General features: G+C 45.6%; 1 protein-coding gene across 1 annotated transcript; it reads right to left on the reverse strand.

Moving 5' to 3' along the window:
• Nucleotides 1-14,585: 14,585 nt before the first annotated feature.
• On the reverse strand, nt 14,586-16,390 carry LOC130384229 (sialic acid-binding Ig-like lectin 15). The gene is made up of 3 exons (XM_056592337.1): nt 16,306-16,390; nt 15,444-15,821; nt 14,586-15,037 (listed from the first exon to the last, which is right to left on the reverse strand). Exons 1-3 carry the CDS (start codon nt 16,358-16,360, stop codon nt 14,586-14,588), a joined length of 885 nt encoding a protein of 294 aa, XP_056448312.1. The 5' UTR covers nt 16,361-16,390.
• Between the last annotated feature and the right edge of the window lie 736 nt (nt 16,391-17,126).

Consider the following 17,126-nt stretch of genomic DNA (forward strand, 5'->3'; position numbering starts at 1 on the left):
CTGAAACAGCATTATTGTAATTTCGATTCCATAAATCAATCCAACATTCAAACTTTTTTATCAACAACTGACTTTCTTCAAAGCCATATATGAGTGTGCGCGCCCAAACATGGGTGTCCATCATGCAATCAGAAAACGCAGATTCAATTTTGCCAACGATTTTTAGTCTGCTTCGTAGGAAAGCCACAGTCGACAAGTTAACCGACCAACGGTTGAGGTAAGTGTCTCAGAAAACGTGTGAATTATATTTTCAATGTGTCCTACCGTCAGGCTGCACTTTTGTAGTGAAGCTAATATTACTCTGATAACATTACTCTGATAATGCCTACTGTAACACTAGCTAGCGTTAGCATTCCTCTATTGCAACCATAATGTTAAGTATCGTTAGCTTGTAAAATAGCTATGTAACCTTAATTTTATTGGCAAGTCTAATAATAAAGCAACTATCTGGTCTATTAATGCAGTAATGTAGCTAATGTTAAGTGCATCATCAAATAGTCATGGAAAAACAGCCTTGTTTTCATTGATCATCTGCTTTCAAGCTAATGTTACATTTTAGATACAAACGAAACCATTCAGCAAAGTACATTAGTGGCCTAAATTGAAGTTTGGATGTTGGACGTGTAAGCTTGCTTTAATTCTGGGTGTCTGTCCAATCGCAGCATGGTGCTGTGGCTACTTGGGACGGAATGTCAGGGTGGTCATCCCATTGTGTGTTGCGCTCCGGACACGCCAGGAGTTCTTTGATCCGACTGGACAGTATGTAGGGTTCCGGCCGCCCCTTGACTAAAGCGGGAGACATGGCGGGCAACAACTACCTCCTTTGGTGTCCCTCAAACTGGGATGACAGGTTGGAGGAGAGTTGGGGAGATGGGGACCGTCTTCAACTAATGGTTATTGGTCCTCAAACACCTCATCAAAGACCAGGCTAAGCATGTCATCTACATAGTTTGCAAAACGTAGCATTCTCAGTCACTTTGTGTCGTAGTACTTTTCTTAGTTCCATGGACATATGTTCTATTTCATCCAGGCTTCGCCTTATGGGCTTGTCCCGTGCGCGCCCACCCGCCACAACTGAACATTTCAGCAATTCACCAATCAACCTGGGCGTCGGCCACATTCCCCACGGCACGTGTTCATGCACAGCAGCGTTCCACCTCCCACAAGTCTACTCCTTCATCCATCTACGATGGAGAAATCCAGCGAACGTGTGACGGAGCCCACAGAGATACGGGCCCTTCATGGCCTCTCTGCCATAAAATGTTTTCCAAAAAAATATTTTAAAAGCGGATGAAACGGCAAAGGTACAAGATTGTATACATTATCAAGGAACGAGTCAAGGATCTATTCATCCCATAAACCATGCAGACTTCTCGCAATGGTTACAACCCGATAGTTGTGTGTATTTCTTGCATCTTATAACTTTTGTCTTCATTATATTGTTTTTATTGTTAATACAAGTTGTGTCATATGTTCTGTTTGTGTGTGTGTGTGTGTGTGTGTGTGTGTGTGTATGTATAGTGTTTCATATAGTGTATAGTGTTGTCATCGACATTGTACGTTCCTTCGTTCCTGACTGCAATAACCACGTTATAACGTCACTCGTTTTTAATACATGAATTCAGTCTCGTATTCATTCAACATTATGTATTCTGCTTTTATGCTACCAAAATTACTAAGAAGCGCTGCCAGTGCTTTATCGTACATTTTACTTTTATTATTGTCATATATGGTGTTCAAAATGAAGTGTAACCACTCATGCTTCAGGTCGTGTTCTTTGGGAAGACCATGCAATGGAAATTTGCTTTGGCACAGAGAACAGTGATTCACGCACTTGATGAGGGGTGTTCTCGGAGGGCGCGAGTCATCCCCCTGGCTCGGACTTAAATTTTTTAGATTATCAGACCTTAAACAACCTTGTAACAATGGCGTGTAACACTCTAAAGCAAAGGGAATGCCAAAAAAAGCATATCACCCCTTCAACATTCGATTTGCATACAAATTAAAGAAAGAGTGATAGCCTATTATAATTCTTGAACAGGGAAACAACCTCAAAAACGAACGTCTCCTAAACATGGGGGGATTAAAGAATGCACATCCACTTATCATAATCCCCCTCATCTTTAAACTGCCATAGGCTACACTATATGACACTTGGAATAAAAAGTAAAACTCCAGTATGAACGGTAACGTTTGTGTCTATGGGGGGATGGGGGACGGACATGAGGATTCACTATCCCTCCAACACTAAGTGCTTGTAGGAAAGGTGGTTCGAATTGTATAAAAGCTTAGGAAAGGAGCCTCGATGCTTCCTTTACCTCTCCTTTAGCATAGATTACTCCCCCCCCCCCCCCCCCCCACTGCACATTTAAGAAAGCCTTCTGGGGGCAGTTAATTTCAACATCGACATAAGTTGAGACTCTTTTTTTCCCATTTGAATTGGGATTCAAATGGCCTAAAATATTTTCGTAGGCCAAGTCCGACCTAAGTGATTCTCACTGTTGGCGACGACCTGATTGAAATAAATATGACAAGAATGCATGGACCAAAAGAGCACTTGTTATAAAACAACTTCGGAAAACTGTAATTCCACCATAGAGACGCTAGAGGTCAAACCATGACGTTGTTTAGGAAAAGTGGAATTCATTTTAAACAGCGCTATCTTTTCCTATGTTCCAAAGGAAGCACCTTTTCTTCTTCTTTGACCCAATGACGTAAAGGAGGCTTAAAGGTTGGGAGATTGGACTATTCGTGGAGGCCCCTAGAGATCTAGGGTCTCTTCTATATTAAAGAGGGCCTCAAGGACATATATGTATTCAATTTCACAAAGGATCTTCAAAATATACCGTTGAAACTTATTGGAAGTTAAGTAAATGTCATATCTCTGCAAAAAGGGGGCGGGCGTAACCCTAGACCTGAACAGAAACAACTCATGCCAAATGACCTGCAATTTTAAGGAACACATGACAGATTTCTCTAATTTGACATGCAATATAATACAGAACATTGCCTGTAAATATTTTTACAGTACATACTGTAATGCATGACACTACATGATACTAAATTACACTATGATGTACTACATGACACTTCACAATACTAAATTACACTATACTCAATTTCCTATACTATAACATAGTAATGGCTTTCTATACTATACTGTACCAACCACCCACCTGTTTAACCTCCCAGTATCCAGAAGATGAATCTGGGCTGGGTCCTTGGTAAAGCCACGATGAACCTGCTGGCCCTCCTCCTGATACTTCCGACCGCCCATGCTCAGCTAGGTACGGTCCAACCTTCAATATAAATGCCCTTGTGAGTCTGCCTTCGGCCTCTACCTACTGGAGTCTGTCCACAACATGTTTCAGAGATTGCAGCTGGTTGACTTAAAAGGGTCCATTTTTGGAAAAGCTACAAAATCTTCCACTTAAAATGACAGAACCACTGGGAATCAAATGAATAAAAGTTATACCATTGTATACCATACCATTGTATGAACATTTAGTAGAGAAGAAAAATTACTTCAAAAAAACAATGAGATCCATCTTGGTAGCCAGTGGTTCGGCTCTAGACAGAGAGCCAGTGAGTCCGTCCCAGCTCTCAGTATAGCCTGTTATTCTACAGACACGGCTCTAGAGAACGAGCCAGTGAGTCCATCCACCTAGCTGAGCAGTTGTGAAGGCTGAGGAGGCGCACTCACGCTAAATAACTTTGACAAATTGTATTGATAACGGATGTTGTAGTGTATTATGGTTTGATCAGTTAGACAAGTCCTTTAAAGAAGGTGTTTCAGCTGAATATTGTGTTCCCCACAGGTCCATTGAATCTGAACAGCAGTGGTCTTGAGTTCCTGGTGGCTTTCCCAGAAAACATTGCTCACTACTATCCCATCGGATCACGTCGCGATATCGACATATTTTCCATGGAAGACAACACTGTAGTCGAATTTGAGTCAAGGGGATTAGGAATGGTCAAAAACCTGATGAACAAAAACGATCGCATACTTGTGAACTTTCATGAGTGGAACGAGCTGCGGCGAAAGCAAATATCCAACGTTACTATCAAAATCAAAAGCAACAAGCTTGTCATCGTCCGAACCATCAACAACAAAGACCAAAGCATCCAGACCTCCCTGTTCAAAGCGAATGACAAGTTGGGCAAGGTGTACAAGATCCCACCAACTCCCAGCACGATAACAGAGCTCCGGGCCGAATCATCAGAGGTACCAGAGAAAGCCCCATTCACGGTCGTCGTCATAAACACTGGTGCAACAAACGATGTCCAGTGGAAAGGCGATGGTGATCGGACGGTTTCTCTCGCACCGTTTGAACTGGCTCAGTTCTGGATGTCAACCGTGGCTGCGGAGTACGAGGTGGTAGCGTCTGAGCCCGTGTCTGTTCTCTTTGGTCATCCGTGCTTCACCATCTTCAACTGCACCTGTGGGATGATGGTCACTCCTCTGGACCCAGAGAGTGCCACCGAGCTCAACTACTTCATCCCACCTGATTTCATGACCGGTAGCGAAAAGCAAGCGGTTCTGCTCGTAGCAGGCAACCGTAGCCCTCTTCCCTACGATCCGGACCACCCCACGGTGCAGTCCGTTGGCTCAGTGCTCTTCCACATACCCGGCTTGCTGCTCAACATCTTGCCGGAAGAGGAATTCGCCGCCTGTTTTCATATCCAAGGAAATACCTACCTTGGGTCCATTCCACGATTCGCTATTGTCGTCGTCCACAAGGATCACAAAGATTTGGTTCATCACGGGCCTATTCCCCTCGGTGCTTCAGTTTGGAGCCCCATCCTGACCACCCACTATGTCTCTACTCGCCTCCCACTGGACCATGAAAAACATGTCTTCTGGCACCCCAAATCCATGATTGCCGTCTATGAATTGGGAACCAACGAGACCACGTTGTTTGGAAACCCTGCCCCCATCATCAGCAAGTCCACAAGTAGGTATTGTAGTGCAACGTTTGTAAAGGTACTGGTTAGTTCTGGTTATTTCAGTTTCAAATATACTTGATTGTCTATCAACACTCAATGTTATTGGATAACTGAATGGAATCAAATCATATCCAATGCAGTCATTTCTAATCCAAACCAATCTGATATAATCCAACCTAATCTATTCCAATTTTATCCATCTCAACCTGATCTGATGTTTCTTATCTCTCCTCCCATTGTGGACCAGGCCTAAAGGGCTGCGTCCTGGATCCGGAGCTGGTTAACATAGGAGTTGAAGAGATGGGCTGGGTGGAGTCCATCAAGTTCTGCTGGGGTCTGGGCCTAGAGCTGGCCGCCATGGACGGTGTCGAGCTACGCTTCCTCGCCCCTAAACTCCACGCCATGAACAAGACGCTGGAGCAGGTGTGGATCGGCTACCGCCGGAGTTCTCTGACAGGCGACTGGTACCGGCTGAACAAGGAGGAGGTGTTGGTCACCCACTGGGGGAAGGGGGAGCCCGGGGGAGAAGAGGAGGGCCAGTGTGCCATGATGAGCCTGGACCCCAACAAAGACTTTGGCTGGAGCGACGAGAGCTGCTGTACTTCTGCTGTGCCGCTGTGTTATAAGCCCCCCAACCTCCTAATTGAACTCCAATAATTCTTGAAAAGCGGCTAACAGAACACGCCCCTTACTGTGCTCCATTCTAACCGAATGGGTGCCCTTTAAAGGAGAACTAAACCCCCTGACCGTTTGTTTCCATTCTGGGCCAGCAGGCGCCCCTATTAAAACCCCTTCTGTTTAGGTGTGACACAGGTGACTGGAAGTTGACAATAACAGCCAATCACCGGATAGCATGCAACGGCATGTGTTTAACATTGTGGGGGAGTCGCCCAATGCAAACCAGCCTACACGTGGTGCTGGGGTTTTGTTCTCCTTTAATGGCCGATTAGTTTAGACCGCACACCCATGGATGCTACAGCCTTTCTGAACCTTACACCACCCCCCTACAGAACTAGGCAACACCCCTCAAAGTCACAGCAAGACTTAGCCCATCCCTTTGACTTTAGCCCCGCTCAGACAGCTGGACAGGACAGTTTACCTTGTTGCGTTGCTTAGATTGTAACTTGTAGAGAGTAGGTTGATGCTGGAATACTAATATGATTTTAACTCTTATGATTTTAACTCTTATGATCCATCACATGCATAAGCAGAATAATGTGCATGCAAACATAGACACACATTTGATTAACCTAGATATATAGATTTATATATATATGTATTTGTTGAGTGTGCTTGTAGCTATGTAATGATGACGTTATTGGCAATTCTAATAAAGCAACTAATAAAGTATCATTCATGCAGTATTGTAGCCAATGTTAAGTGCATCATAACATTGTCATGGTAAAAAAGCCTCCATTTCATTGATCAGTTGTTTTCAAGCTAATTAAGTACATTAGTGGCCGAAATTCAAGTTTGGGTGGTGGACGTGTAAGCTTGCTTTGAATACAGGCGTAACAAATCTCTGTCCAAACGCAGCATCGTCCGCTGGTGCCTGGGCTGCTTGGGATGGAATGTCAGGGTGGTCATCCTGTTGTGTGTTGCGCTCCGGATACGCCAGGAGTTTCCTGATCCGGCTTCGCCTTATGGGCTTGTCCCGTGTGCCCGATCAACAGAACTGAACATTTGAGTAATTCACCAATCAACCTGGGCGTCGGCCACATTCCTCACGGCAACGTGTACATAACGCGGCACAACGCAGCGTTCCCTCCCTTTTAACCAGTCATCTACCAGTCTACTACTTCATCCATCTACGATGAAGAAATCCAGCGAACGTGTGACGGAGCCCACAGAGATATGGGCCCTTCATGGCCTCTCTGCCCCTCCTGCCTGGAAGATTTGCTCCTATTCGCGTCTATGCATTGACTTTGTATGGATTTGCGCCAGACCTTAATTTTTGGTGGTAACGCACCTTTACAGGTTGTCATCGTTAAGGTCCAGGTTTGGCCAACAAAGTGGGTAGTGTCCTTTCTGTAAGGGCCAACCGAGGCAAACACCCTGCAAGGTACGGTGCCCGGTCCTAAGTAATATGAAGCAAACACAATGCAAGGCTGGGGAAATACTACAGGGGATGGTGGTCAAAATGAATGGTAACCACTCATTCTCAGGTCGTCTTCTTTGGGAAGACCATGCAATGGAACTTTACTTTGGCACCTAGAAAAGTCTATGGGCACGAGTCACCCTCCTGGTTCTGACTTACATTTTTCTTAGCTTAGCAGACCTTAAATAACCTTGTAACGATGGCACATAACACTCAAAAGCGAAAGACAAAAAAGTATAATATCACCCCTTTAAATGTTTCATTCCACGAGAAATACTGTAAAGGATTCTTTCCTATTTGTAGTTATTGTATTTGGCATTACATTGATAAACTAGAAAAGCCTCACAAACTGATGTAAGTTGGTGAATTAGTAGTTCATGGCCTTGCCCCCCTTTGCTTGCGACCGCCCACGGGAAGAGGTTATTGATTTTACGGCCAGGTGACACAGAGCTGATATCGGCAGGTAGGAGGTAACAGGAAGGTGATTACATTGCAGATGAAATTTGTGCCTGTGCTATTTGTGGCGTTAACAAAACAACTTTGTATCTCTTGGCCAGTTGAAATTAATCTAGATTAAAATGGCATAGGCAAAAAATCTTTTTGTTTACCTTGACAACTGTCAATTATACTTGGCAACGGTGAATTATCAAATAGAATTCACCGCCGGAAGTTGTGAAGTGCCCATGCAAGTGAACGGAGCATAAACAAAAATGATTGACAGCTGAACGTTGGGAAGGCCCATGCAAGTGAATGGAGCAGTCTACAGCATTGAGAAGAGCCGTGTAATCATCCATAATAATGTAATGTTTAGAAGTTAAATATTTGAAAGTTGTAGAATAATTAATAATTTATATTGGAGTTAATTAGCTAGAAATGTACTCACAATGTTTAGTCAGTTAATCATTTACATATTTATGTTACACAATTATTACTTGCATATTTACATGTTTACATATTTAACACAGTCAGGATATTCTGTTGAATCTGCCTCTCTGATTCCCTCACGTTTACCTCAGTCTAAATTGTAGCTTCTGATTGGTTAGTTCAGTCACGTGATGGGTCCGAACAAGGTAGTGTTTGAAAATAGATTAACGGCCATATTTTTTTTATCGTGCGATAAAGGTTTTGCGTTAACGCAGCCGTTAACGCCGATGACGGCCCACCACTAATTGCAACATTACATTTTCACATGCGGGTAGGCCAAGAAATACACATTCAAACAATCATCATTTCAGCATTTGATTAGTTATCACTTTTTTTTCGACTCCGGAATTTATCCCAAAAGCACCACATAGCAAACATTCCTATTTTTTTCCCCAGGGGATTTATAAAGTCATATCTTATCTTATTAGTTTGACTAATGTTGACTGGCTCTGAAATCACTTTTTGAATGTTAAATTGAACGATGGAAAAACAAAATAAATCCTCCCAAAGCTAACAAACTTATTTGCTGAATAGGAGCAACTTGGAAATTATTAAATTGCCTTAAATGTGTTTCAGACATTGAAGATTTGCTTTATTAGACTTAACAATAGCATTCAGGGTACATTAAAAAAGCTAACGGAACGTTACCATTAGCGTGAAGACTGCATACTTGACAACGCAAAGTGCAGCCTCACGGTAGGACACATTGAAAATATCGCTCAGATGCGGTATCTGAGACACGATGGACACACCAACGTTCTCGCGCGCGCACACTCAAAGCTCTAGGTTGTGTTGGGGGAGTTGCATTGTGTTCCAGGTCGATGTTATTATTGGGCGCTCAGAAGGAGGGGGGCGGGCCTTGCGGAGGAGAGATACTTGTGGGACTGGGAAAAGAGCGAGAGAGTCGGAATGGGAGAAGTTTGTTTTCAGCTTCGCTACAGCCTACCATAACGTGTTAACTAGAGATGCACCGATCAATCGGCCGCCGATTAAAAAAGCCGGTTTTGTATCCAATCGGCCACAATCGGTGACCTGCCGGTCACTGTCGTAATTTCCGGTTTTCGGCCGATCAAACTCACCCGCATGCGCGGTGCGTAGCAGCTCAAGGCGCCCAGAGCGTGGAAAGAAAACATGTCGCATTAAAATCTGAAAGGACGCACTAAACTCACTATTCATGCGTCCCGGGGACGCATCTCATTTTCCCCATGAAAAACGATACATTGTGAACATTAAACAACTCGTGTTTAATGTACAGTAACTGGCCAAAGAAACCTTCTTGTGAGCAGGCCGGACAAGCGCTGTTTCAACCCTCTGCGCATCTACTCGACGCAGACGTGATCCCCTGTACAAAGTATCGCGACATGCTAATTTAGCCGCTACCAAAACAACTAGCTCGTCACCGCTGATTTCATTTCAACAATTAAAAATACGAACTTCATAGTAAATAAACCCACGTTTCCACTGCTCGATGCTGTGCTCATTCGTGTCGATTATGTTGTAACGTTTAGGGGACGTGCTGTAATGAAATAAATGAAACATAATCCGGTGGTGGTGATGAAAACGACATTGAACGGCAGCCGCCATATTGTTATGCCCAAACGGCGCCTGCGCATACATCGCGCTTCCAACGAGATCCAGTTTTTCTCGAGAAACAGGCAGAGAAGAGAGAACGCAAAAATACCACCAAAGAAAAAGATTAAACCTATTGCAGGTCAGCAAACTATTGCAGCTGCATTTTCTGTCCCCACTACCTCTGCACTCCTCCCTGACTCTGATCAGCCTAGAGAGAGTACCTCAACATTGCCTGTACCTACTTCTGCCTCCCCCTCTACTGAGCCTGATGAGCCCACTGCAGAAGAAGTGCCTCAACCTTCTACATGTTCCTCCCAAAAAAAGCGAACTTTTCTGAAGCAGTGGCTCACCACATACTACAAATGGCTGCGCTTTTCAGATGACAATTTCATGTATTGAGTTTAACACTATTAATTTAATTTAAGAAATAGAATAATAATAAAAAAGAAACACATTTTTTAAACTGGGGAGTCGAGACCCATTGAATTTCTCAGGGACCCACCCAACTCGCCACCTGTGGGTCCCGGGGACTCACTACATTGAAAACCTATCAACATCACTGCTATTATATGATTATAATTATTTCTTAGAAAATCGGTATCGGAAAAACCGGTTTTGGCAGGTCAGACCTCCTTAAAAACCAGAAATCGGTATCGGCCAAGAATTTTGCAATCGGTGCATCTCTAGTGTTAACCAACCAATACAAAGGCGGTCGATCCCAACAACGAGTGTGGTTCTTGGACAAGTGAAGACAGGCATGCTACCACAATTATATGAAGAAAGTTTGTTGTTTAAAAGTTTGAGTGTTGAAATTGATTTATGGAGTTGAAGTCAGAATAATGCTGTTTCAGTTAGGCTTTGGAAATATTCTGTTTAATGCCCAAATGCACTGATACTTATTTGAATGGGCAACGAATGACTACTCTCTGATCCTCAAGAGTCATTTTATTCTTAGTGGAACATGTAACATTTTAGGATAGTTTCTGCATTTTTATGTGTTTTGATAACATTTCTAGCAGTAAATGTGCATTTCATTTCATATACTTCAGTCAATGAGAAACAATGTTACGGTTTACTAAAAGTTGTAGACAATATACTATGATTCTAGCCATACCGGAATAGATGTATTTAGCAGGTGACTAGGGGTCAAGGACTATTGTGAGTGAGCTATAGAGACCTAGGGTCTCTAATATATTAAAGAGGTCCTCAAGGACATGTATGCATTCAATTTCACAAAGCACGTCAAAATCCACCATTGAAACAAATTGCAAATAAAGACAGTAATTAATGAATCAATTCATTGGAAAGAGATAGGAACTTGGCCATTAGCCCTATCCACCAGGGGGCGCCGTGGGATCCCTCTGTGGCAATACAATGTCTCTGCAAAAAGGGCGTAACACTGACACTGAAAAGAAAATCCCCTTTACCACTCGTGCTAAGTGACCTGCGATGTTAAGGAATACACACGACTGATTTCCCTAATTATACATGCAAAATAATACAGAACATTCCCTGTAAGATAACTTTTTTTTTACAGCGTAGGCCTATACTGGACTACATTACACGACATGATACTACATGACACTATACTGTACTATATGACACTTCATTATACTGAATTACACTATACTATAATTTCCATGCTATAATGTATTAAAGGTTTCCTATACTATACTTTACTACCCAACCTCCCAGTATCCAGATGATGAATCTCGGCTGGGTCCTTGATGAATCTACGATGATCTCGCTAGCCCTCCTCCTGATTCTTCCAACCGCCCATGCTCAGCTAGGTGCGTTCCAAAATTCAAAAGCTACCAAATTTTCCATTTCAAATTGTGTGGCATTGTTTGACATTTAGTAAAGAAGAAAAGGAAAATGAGTTAAAAGACAATGAGATCCATCTTGATAGAGTGTAGTTCGGATGTAGGGTCGAGCCAGTGAGTCCACGGTCCTTTAAAGAAGTTGTTTCAGCTGAATATTGTGTTTCCCACAGATCCATTGAATCTGAACAGCAGTGGCCTTCAGTTCCTGGTGGCTTTCCCAGAAAACATCGCTCACTACCATCCCATCACATCTCTTAAGGGTATTGAAATCTTTTCATTGGAAGGTGGGACTGTTGTCGAATATAAGTCAGATGGAATACCCATGCAAAATGATGAAATGAGTCGAGCAACTACAATAACTGTGGACATATTTGGTGCGGAGCTGCGGAGAAACCCAACCTCCAACAAAACCATCCAAATCAAAAGCAACAAGCCCATCATCGTCCGAATCATCAACAGCAAAGACCAAAGCATCCAGACCTCTCTAGTAAAAGCGACTGACAAGTTGGGCAAAGTGTACAAGATCCCACCAACACCCAGCACGATAACAGAGATCCTGGCGGATCCTCCATCAGAGATACCAGAGAGAGCCCCATTCACGGTCGTCGTCATGAACACTGGTGCAGCAAACGATGTCCAGTGGAAAGGCGATGGTGATCGGACGGTTTCTCTGGCACCGTTTGAACTGGCTCAGTTCTGGATGTCAAACGTGGCTGCGGAGTACGAGGTGGATGCAACTGAGCCCGTGTCTGTTCTCTTTGGTCATCCGTGCTTCACCATCTTCAACTGCACCTGTGGGATGATGGTCACTCCTCTGGACCCAGAGAGTGCCACCGAGCTCAACTACTTAATCCCACCTGATTTCATGACCGGTAGCGAAAAGCAAGCGGTTCTGCTCGTAGCAGGCAACCGTAGCCCTCTTCCCTACGATCCGGACCACCCCACGGTGCAGTCCGTTGGCTCAGTGCTCTTCCACATACCCGGCTTGCTGCTCAACATCTTGCCGGAAGAGGAATTCGCCGCCTGTTTTCATATCCAAGGAAATACCTACCTTGGGTCCATTCCACGATTCGCTATTGTCGTCGTCCACAAGGATCACAAAGATTTGGTTCATCACGGGCCTATTCCCCTCGATGCTTCAGTTTGGAGCCCCATCCTGACCACCCACTATGTCTCTACTCGCCTCCCACTGGACCATGAAAAACATGTATTCTGGCACCCCAAATCCATGATTGCTGTCTATGAATTGGGAACCAACGAGACCACGTTGTTTGGAAACCCTGCCCCCATCATCAGCAAGTCCACAAGTAGGTATTGTACAGCAACGTTTGTAAAGGTACTGGTTAGTTCTGGTTATTTCGGTTTCAAATATACTTGATTGTCTATCAACACTCAATGTTATTGGATAACTGAATGGAATCAAATCATATCCAATGCAGTCATTTCAAACCAATCTGATATAATCAAACCTAATCTATTCCAATTTTATCCATCTAAACCTGATCTGATGTATCTTATCTCTCCTCCCATTGTGGACCAGGCCTGAAGGGCTGCGTCCTGGATCCGGAGCTGGTTAACATAGGAGTTGAAGAGATGGGCTGGGTGGAGTCCATCAAGTTCTGCCGGGGTCTGGGCCTAGAGCTGGCCGCCATGGACGGTGTCGAGCTACGCTTCCTCGCCCCTAAACTCCACGCCATGAACAAGACGCTGGAGCAGGTGTGGATCGGCTACCGCCGGAGTTCTCTGACGGGCGACTGGTACCGGCTGAACAAGGAGGAGGTGTTGGTCACCCACTGGGGGAAGGGGGAGCCCGGGGGAGAAGAGGAGGGCCAGTGTGCCATGATGAGCCTGGACCCCAACAAAGACTTTGGCTGGAGCGACGAGAGCTGCTGTACTTCTGCTGTGCCGCTGTGTTATAAGCCCCCCAACCTCCTCCGATAACTCTTGACAAGCGGCTAACAGAACACGCCCCTTACTGTGCTCCATTCTTACCGAATGGGTGCCCTTTAAAGGAGAACTAAACCCCCTGACCGTTTGTTTCCATTCTGGGCCAGCAGGCTCCCCTATTAACACCCCTTCAGTTTCGGTTTGACACAGGTGACTGGAAGTTGACAATAACAGCCAATCACCGGATAGCATGCAACGGCATGTGTTTAACATTGTGGGGGAGTCGCCCAAGGCAAACCAGCCTACACGTGGTGCTGGGGTTTTGTTCTCCTTTAATGCCCAATTAGTTTAGACCGCACACCCATGTATGCTACAGCCTTTCTGAACCTTACACCACCCCCCTATAGAACTAGGCCACACCCCTCAAAGTCACAGCAAGACTAAGCCCATCCCTTTGACTTTAGCCCAGCTCAGACAGCTGGACAGGACATAGGAGTTTACCTTGTTCCGTTGTGTGGAAGTTGATTGTAACATGTAGGGAGAAGGTTGATGTTCGAATAAGAATATGATTTCAACAGCAGTTCCTTGATGCAACTCTTATGAATTATATCATCTCTCACATGCAGATGAAGAATAATTTGCATGGATACACAGACAGACATTTGATTAACATAGATATGTAGATTTATATAAATGTATTTGGTGAGTGTGCTTCAAATGTTTTCATTAAACAATGTGAAGTCGGCTTGTTGTGTTGTTTATTCTAGTATTCCCTTGAACATGCAAGAAGTCACAGCAAGGTCAACGCATGAAGGTAAACACAACATTGATCTACATGAAGACTTTTGCCAAATCTTGACCGATTCTGCCTCCAAACAGGAGGCAAGAATTAATCATGAGAAAATGTGAAAACTCCATTCCAGTCATCTCCTTTCCCCTGATTCCAGTCTGGTCATTATCAGTGGCTCCGGCTCCCTCCTGATCGTACATAACAAACTCTGTGGCCGGCCAAGAAGTAAAAGCCGCGTGACGTTTTGAACCACACACTTTTTCCATCTAGTTTCAACTTTTTTTTTTGGATTGTCTGTGCCGTTAAAGTAACATTAATAATTGTTTACTACTCTCACGGCACCGAATATCCAAAAACCCACGTGACGCAGCTTTAACTTCCTCGTCGCCTACAGAGTTTGTTATTTACGGTCATTAAAAAAAAACACGTTATTTCCCATCGACATTTGACCGAGGGAACCGGGAGGCTTGGAGGCGGGACTTATTCTTCAGAGGTCTATGACACCAAGCCCAGGAATACAGCGGTTGTGGGCTTGTAGACCGGCTCACCTCCACCTACAGATGGGGCCAGACGAGGCCCTTCCCTGCACCGCCCACACCCCCACCCCCCCTAGCAGCAGGGCCTTGGCCCCCAGGGACAGCGAGAGCAGGAGCAGGAGAGGAGGGCCGGTGGCCCCTGGGCAGGCCTCCCTCCTGGGGGGTAGGAGGTACAGCGTGGCCTGCTCCCTGCCCAGGGGGTTGGTGGCGCTGCAGGTGTACTGCTGCCCAGGGCGGATGTCAGGGAGCTGGCTGACGGCGTGGTGCCGGGAGGGGGAGGAGCCCTGGGAGGGGGAGGAGCCCTGGCCGGGGGGCCGGCCCACCTCCAGCCCCTCCAGCAGCAGGTGTTCCGGGGAGACCCACTGGATGTCCGGAAGAGGGGATCCCTCCACCTCGCACTGCGCCCTGAACCCCGAGTCCTCGCTGCCCTGGACCGACAGGGACAGGATACGCGGCGGTGCTGGGAAGGGAAAGAAGGAGGCTTTTAAAAGGACCGCCGCGGGAATGACTTTGATAAGGCCTAAAAAAAAAAGAAATTTGGTTCCTGTTGGTTGTCAGTTGAGGTCATGGGTAGGTAGGGAATTTATTTTATATTTTTATTTTATTTTTTCCAGCGGCAGCGAATGATAGGTAGGTTGTTTTCATTTAAAAAGGAGAAAATTCGCTCAACCTTGTACAGAATGAAGAGGTGCTGTACCAAAACGTAATTATAGTTTGCATAAAAAAAAAAAAAATTTTTTATTTTTTTAAAGCTCATAAAATGATTTGGGTCGCACATGAATTGACAGGGTCGGTCGGAAACCGGAACCAAACAAAAAAATGTTTCACGCCCAAGGAGCGACCCCAGAGCCCCGCCCCCGCCCTACCCTCCACCCGGAGCAGCGTGCCCATCCTGTCCTCGTAGCTGGCGTGCTTGTGCCCCGGCACCTCCACGCGGCAGTAGTAGCGGCCTCCGTCCTGCAGGGCGGCGTTGTTGATGCGCAGGGAGAGGTCGTGCTCCCGCGGGTTCCCCTCCAGCCGGTAGCGGGGGTCCTGGTGGGGGGAGGCCTCGCAGGCCTGCTGGCCGGCGTGGGTGGTGCAGTGGAAGAGGCGGGTGGTGCCCTGCCGCCAGGCCACCAGCAGGGAGGAGTGAGGGGTGTGGTTGGGGTGGCTGAAGGAGCAGGGCAGCACCACCGGGTAGCCCTCGGTCGCACGCACCTCCGGTGGCACCTTCATGGACCAGCTGTCGTCGGCTGAGCCCTGGGCTGGGGGGGGGGTGATGGAGGAAGGAGGGGGGGGGGGGGGGGGTGATGTCAAAAGACGGTTGTAAAACTGAACTGAAGGGCTGTTTGTCTGCGTCCCATCTTTCTAGAGGCTGTTGGGAGGGAGGTCATGTGACCAGTCATACTCTTAAACAGGAAGTCCTGAAGTCATAACTTTTGGACAAATAAAGTCTCTTATAGGAACCGGCCGGAACTGCAGTTCAGATTGAGGCTCATGCTCTTTGTTTGCGATGCGACAAGGGACTATACAGTTGTGACAAATATTCCTGTAGTTATGTATATAGATATTCACACCTTATTCATTTGTCGTCAATCGAATATAAACTCAACTCAAATAAATCCTTTGAAACCGAACAACCTGAGAGATACAGAGGCTGAGCCTGTGGTCAAAGTCACAGGTCTAAGTACAATGAGATAATACAAACCCAAACAAGACACGAGTCTAAACTAAAGGTTTGAAACTCACCTCCCAGGAAGGCTGGCAGCAGAGAGAGCACTGTGGCCAAGAGACAGCCGTCCATGTTGAGTCTCTCTGTCCGTGTGTCCGTGTGTGATTTAGTGTGGTCCTTTAAGCATCCCTTCCATGTTCATATTTCCTCTTTCTGCTCTTCAAATAGAATTCCTGTTTCTCCAAGTTTAAACTGTGTTTCTTTCTGCTGACACGCGCGCACACACACACACACACACACACACACACACACACACACACACACACACACACACACACACACACACACACACACACACACACACACACACACACACACACACACACACACAAACACAAACACAAACACACACTTTGCGAGTGATTGACAGCAGGGGGCGTCACAGAACTAGTTAAAACGTGGCCTGAAACAGAACTGATAACTTGTTGAGGTCAGCCTGTATAGTTTCGTAGCACAAAAGAAGACCAAGAGAATAATACTCTAAAAATGCAGGCCAATATCCGGTCAGACAATGATTATTGGTCCTATTTTCCACTATTTTTCCAATATCGGTGACGCTAACTCGGCTTCGGTTTCCGACTGTGCTGGACCGGTTTTGAACCCACGGGATGAAACCTAGCGGTGTGATGTTCCTCTAACCAGTGGGTCTGGGTTCACACCGCCGCGGTCGCCCACCGCCGCGGCGGGCCTCATAGTGGTCAAGTATCTTCGACTGCACATTTCTGTGTTGTTTGTATAACGTTCATGTTTTGCTTCTACACGCACGCAAGCACGCACGCACACGCACGCTTGCGCGCACACACACACACACACACACACACACACACACACACACACA

This window comes from Gadus chalcogrammus, chromosome 6, assembly GCF_026213295.1.
Source record: "Gadus chalcogrammus isolate NIFS_2021 chromosome 6, NIFS_Gcha_1.0, whole genome shotgun sequence".
Lineage (NCBI taxonomy): Eukaryota > Metazoa > Chordata > Actinopteri > Gadiformes > Gadidae > Gadus > Gadus chalcogrammus.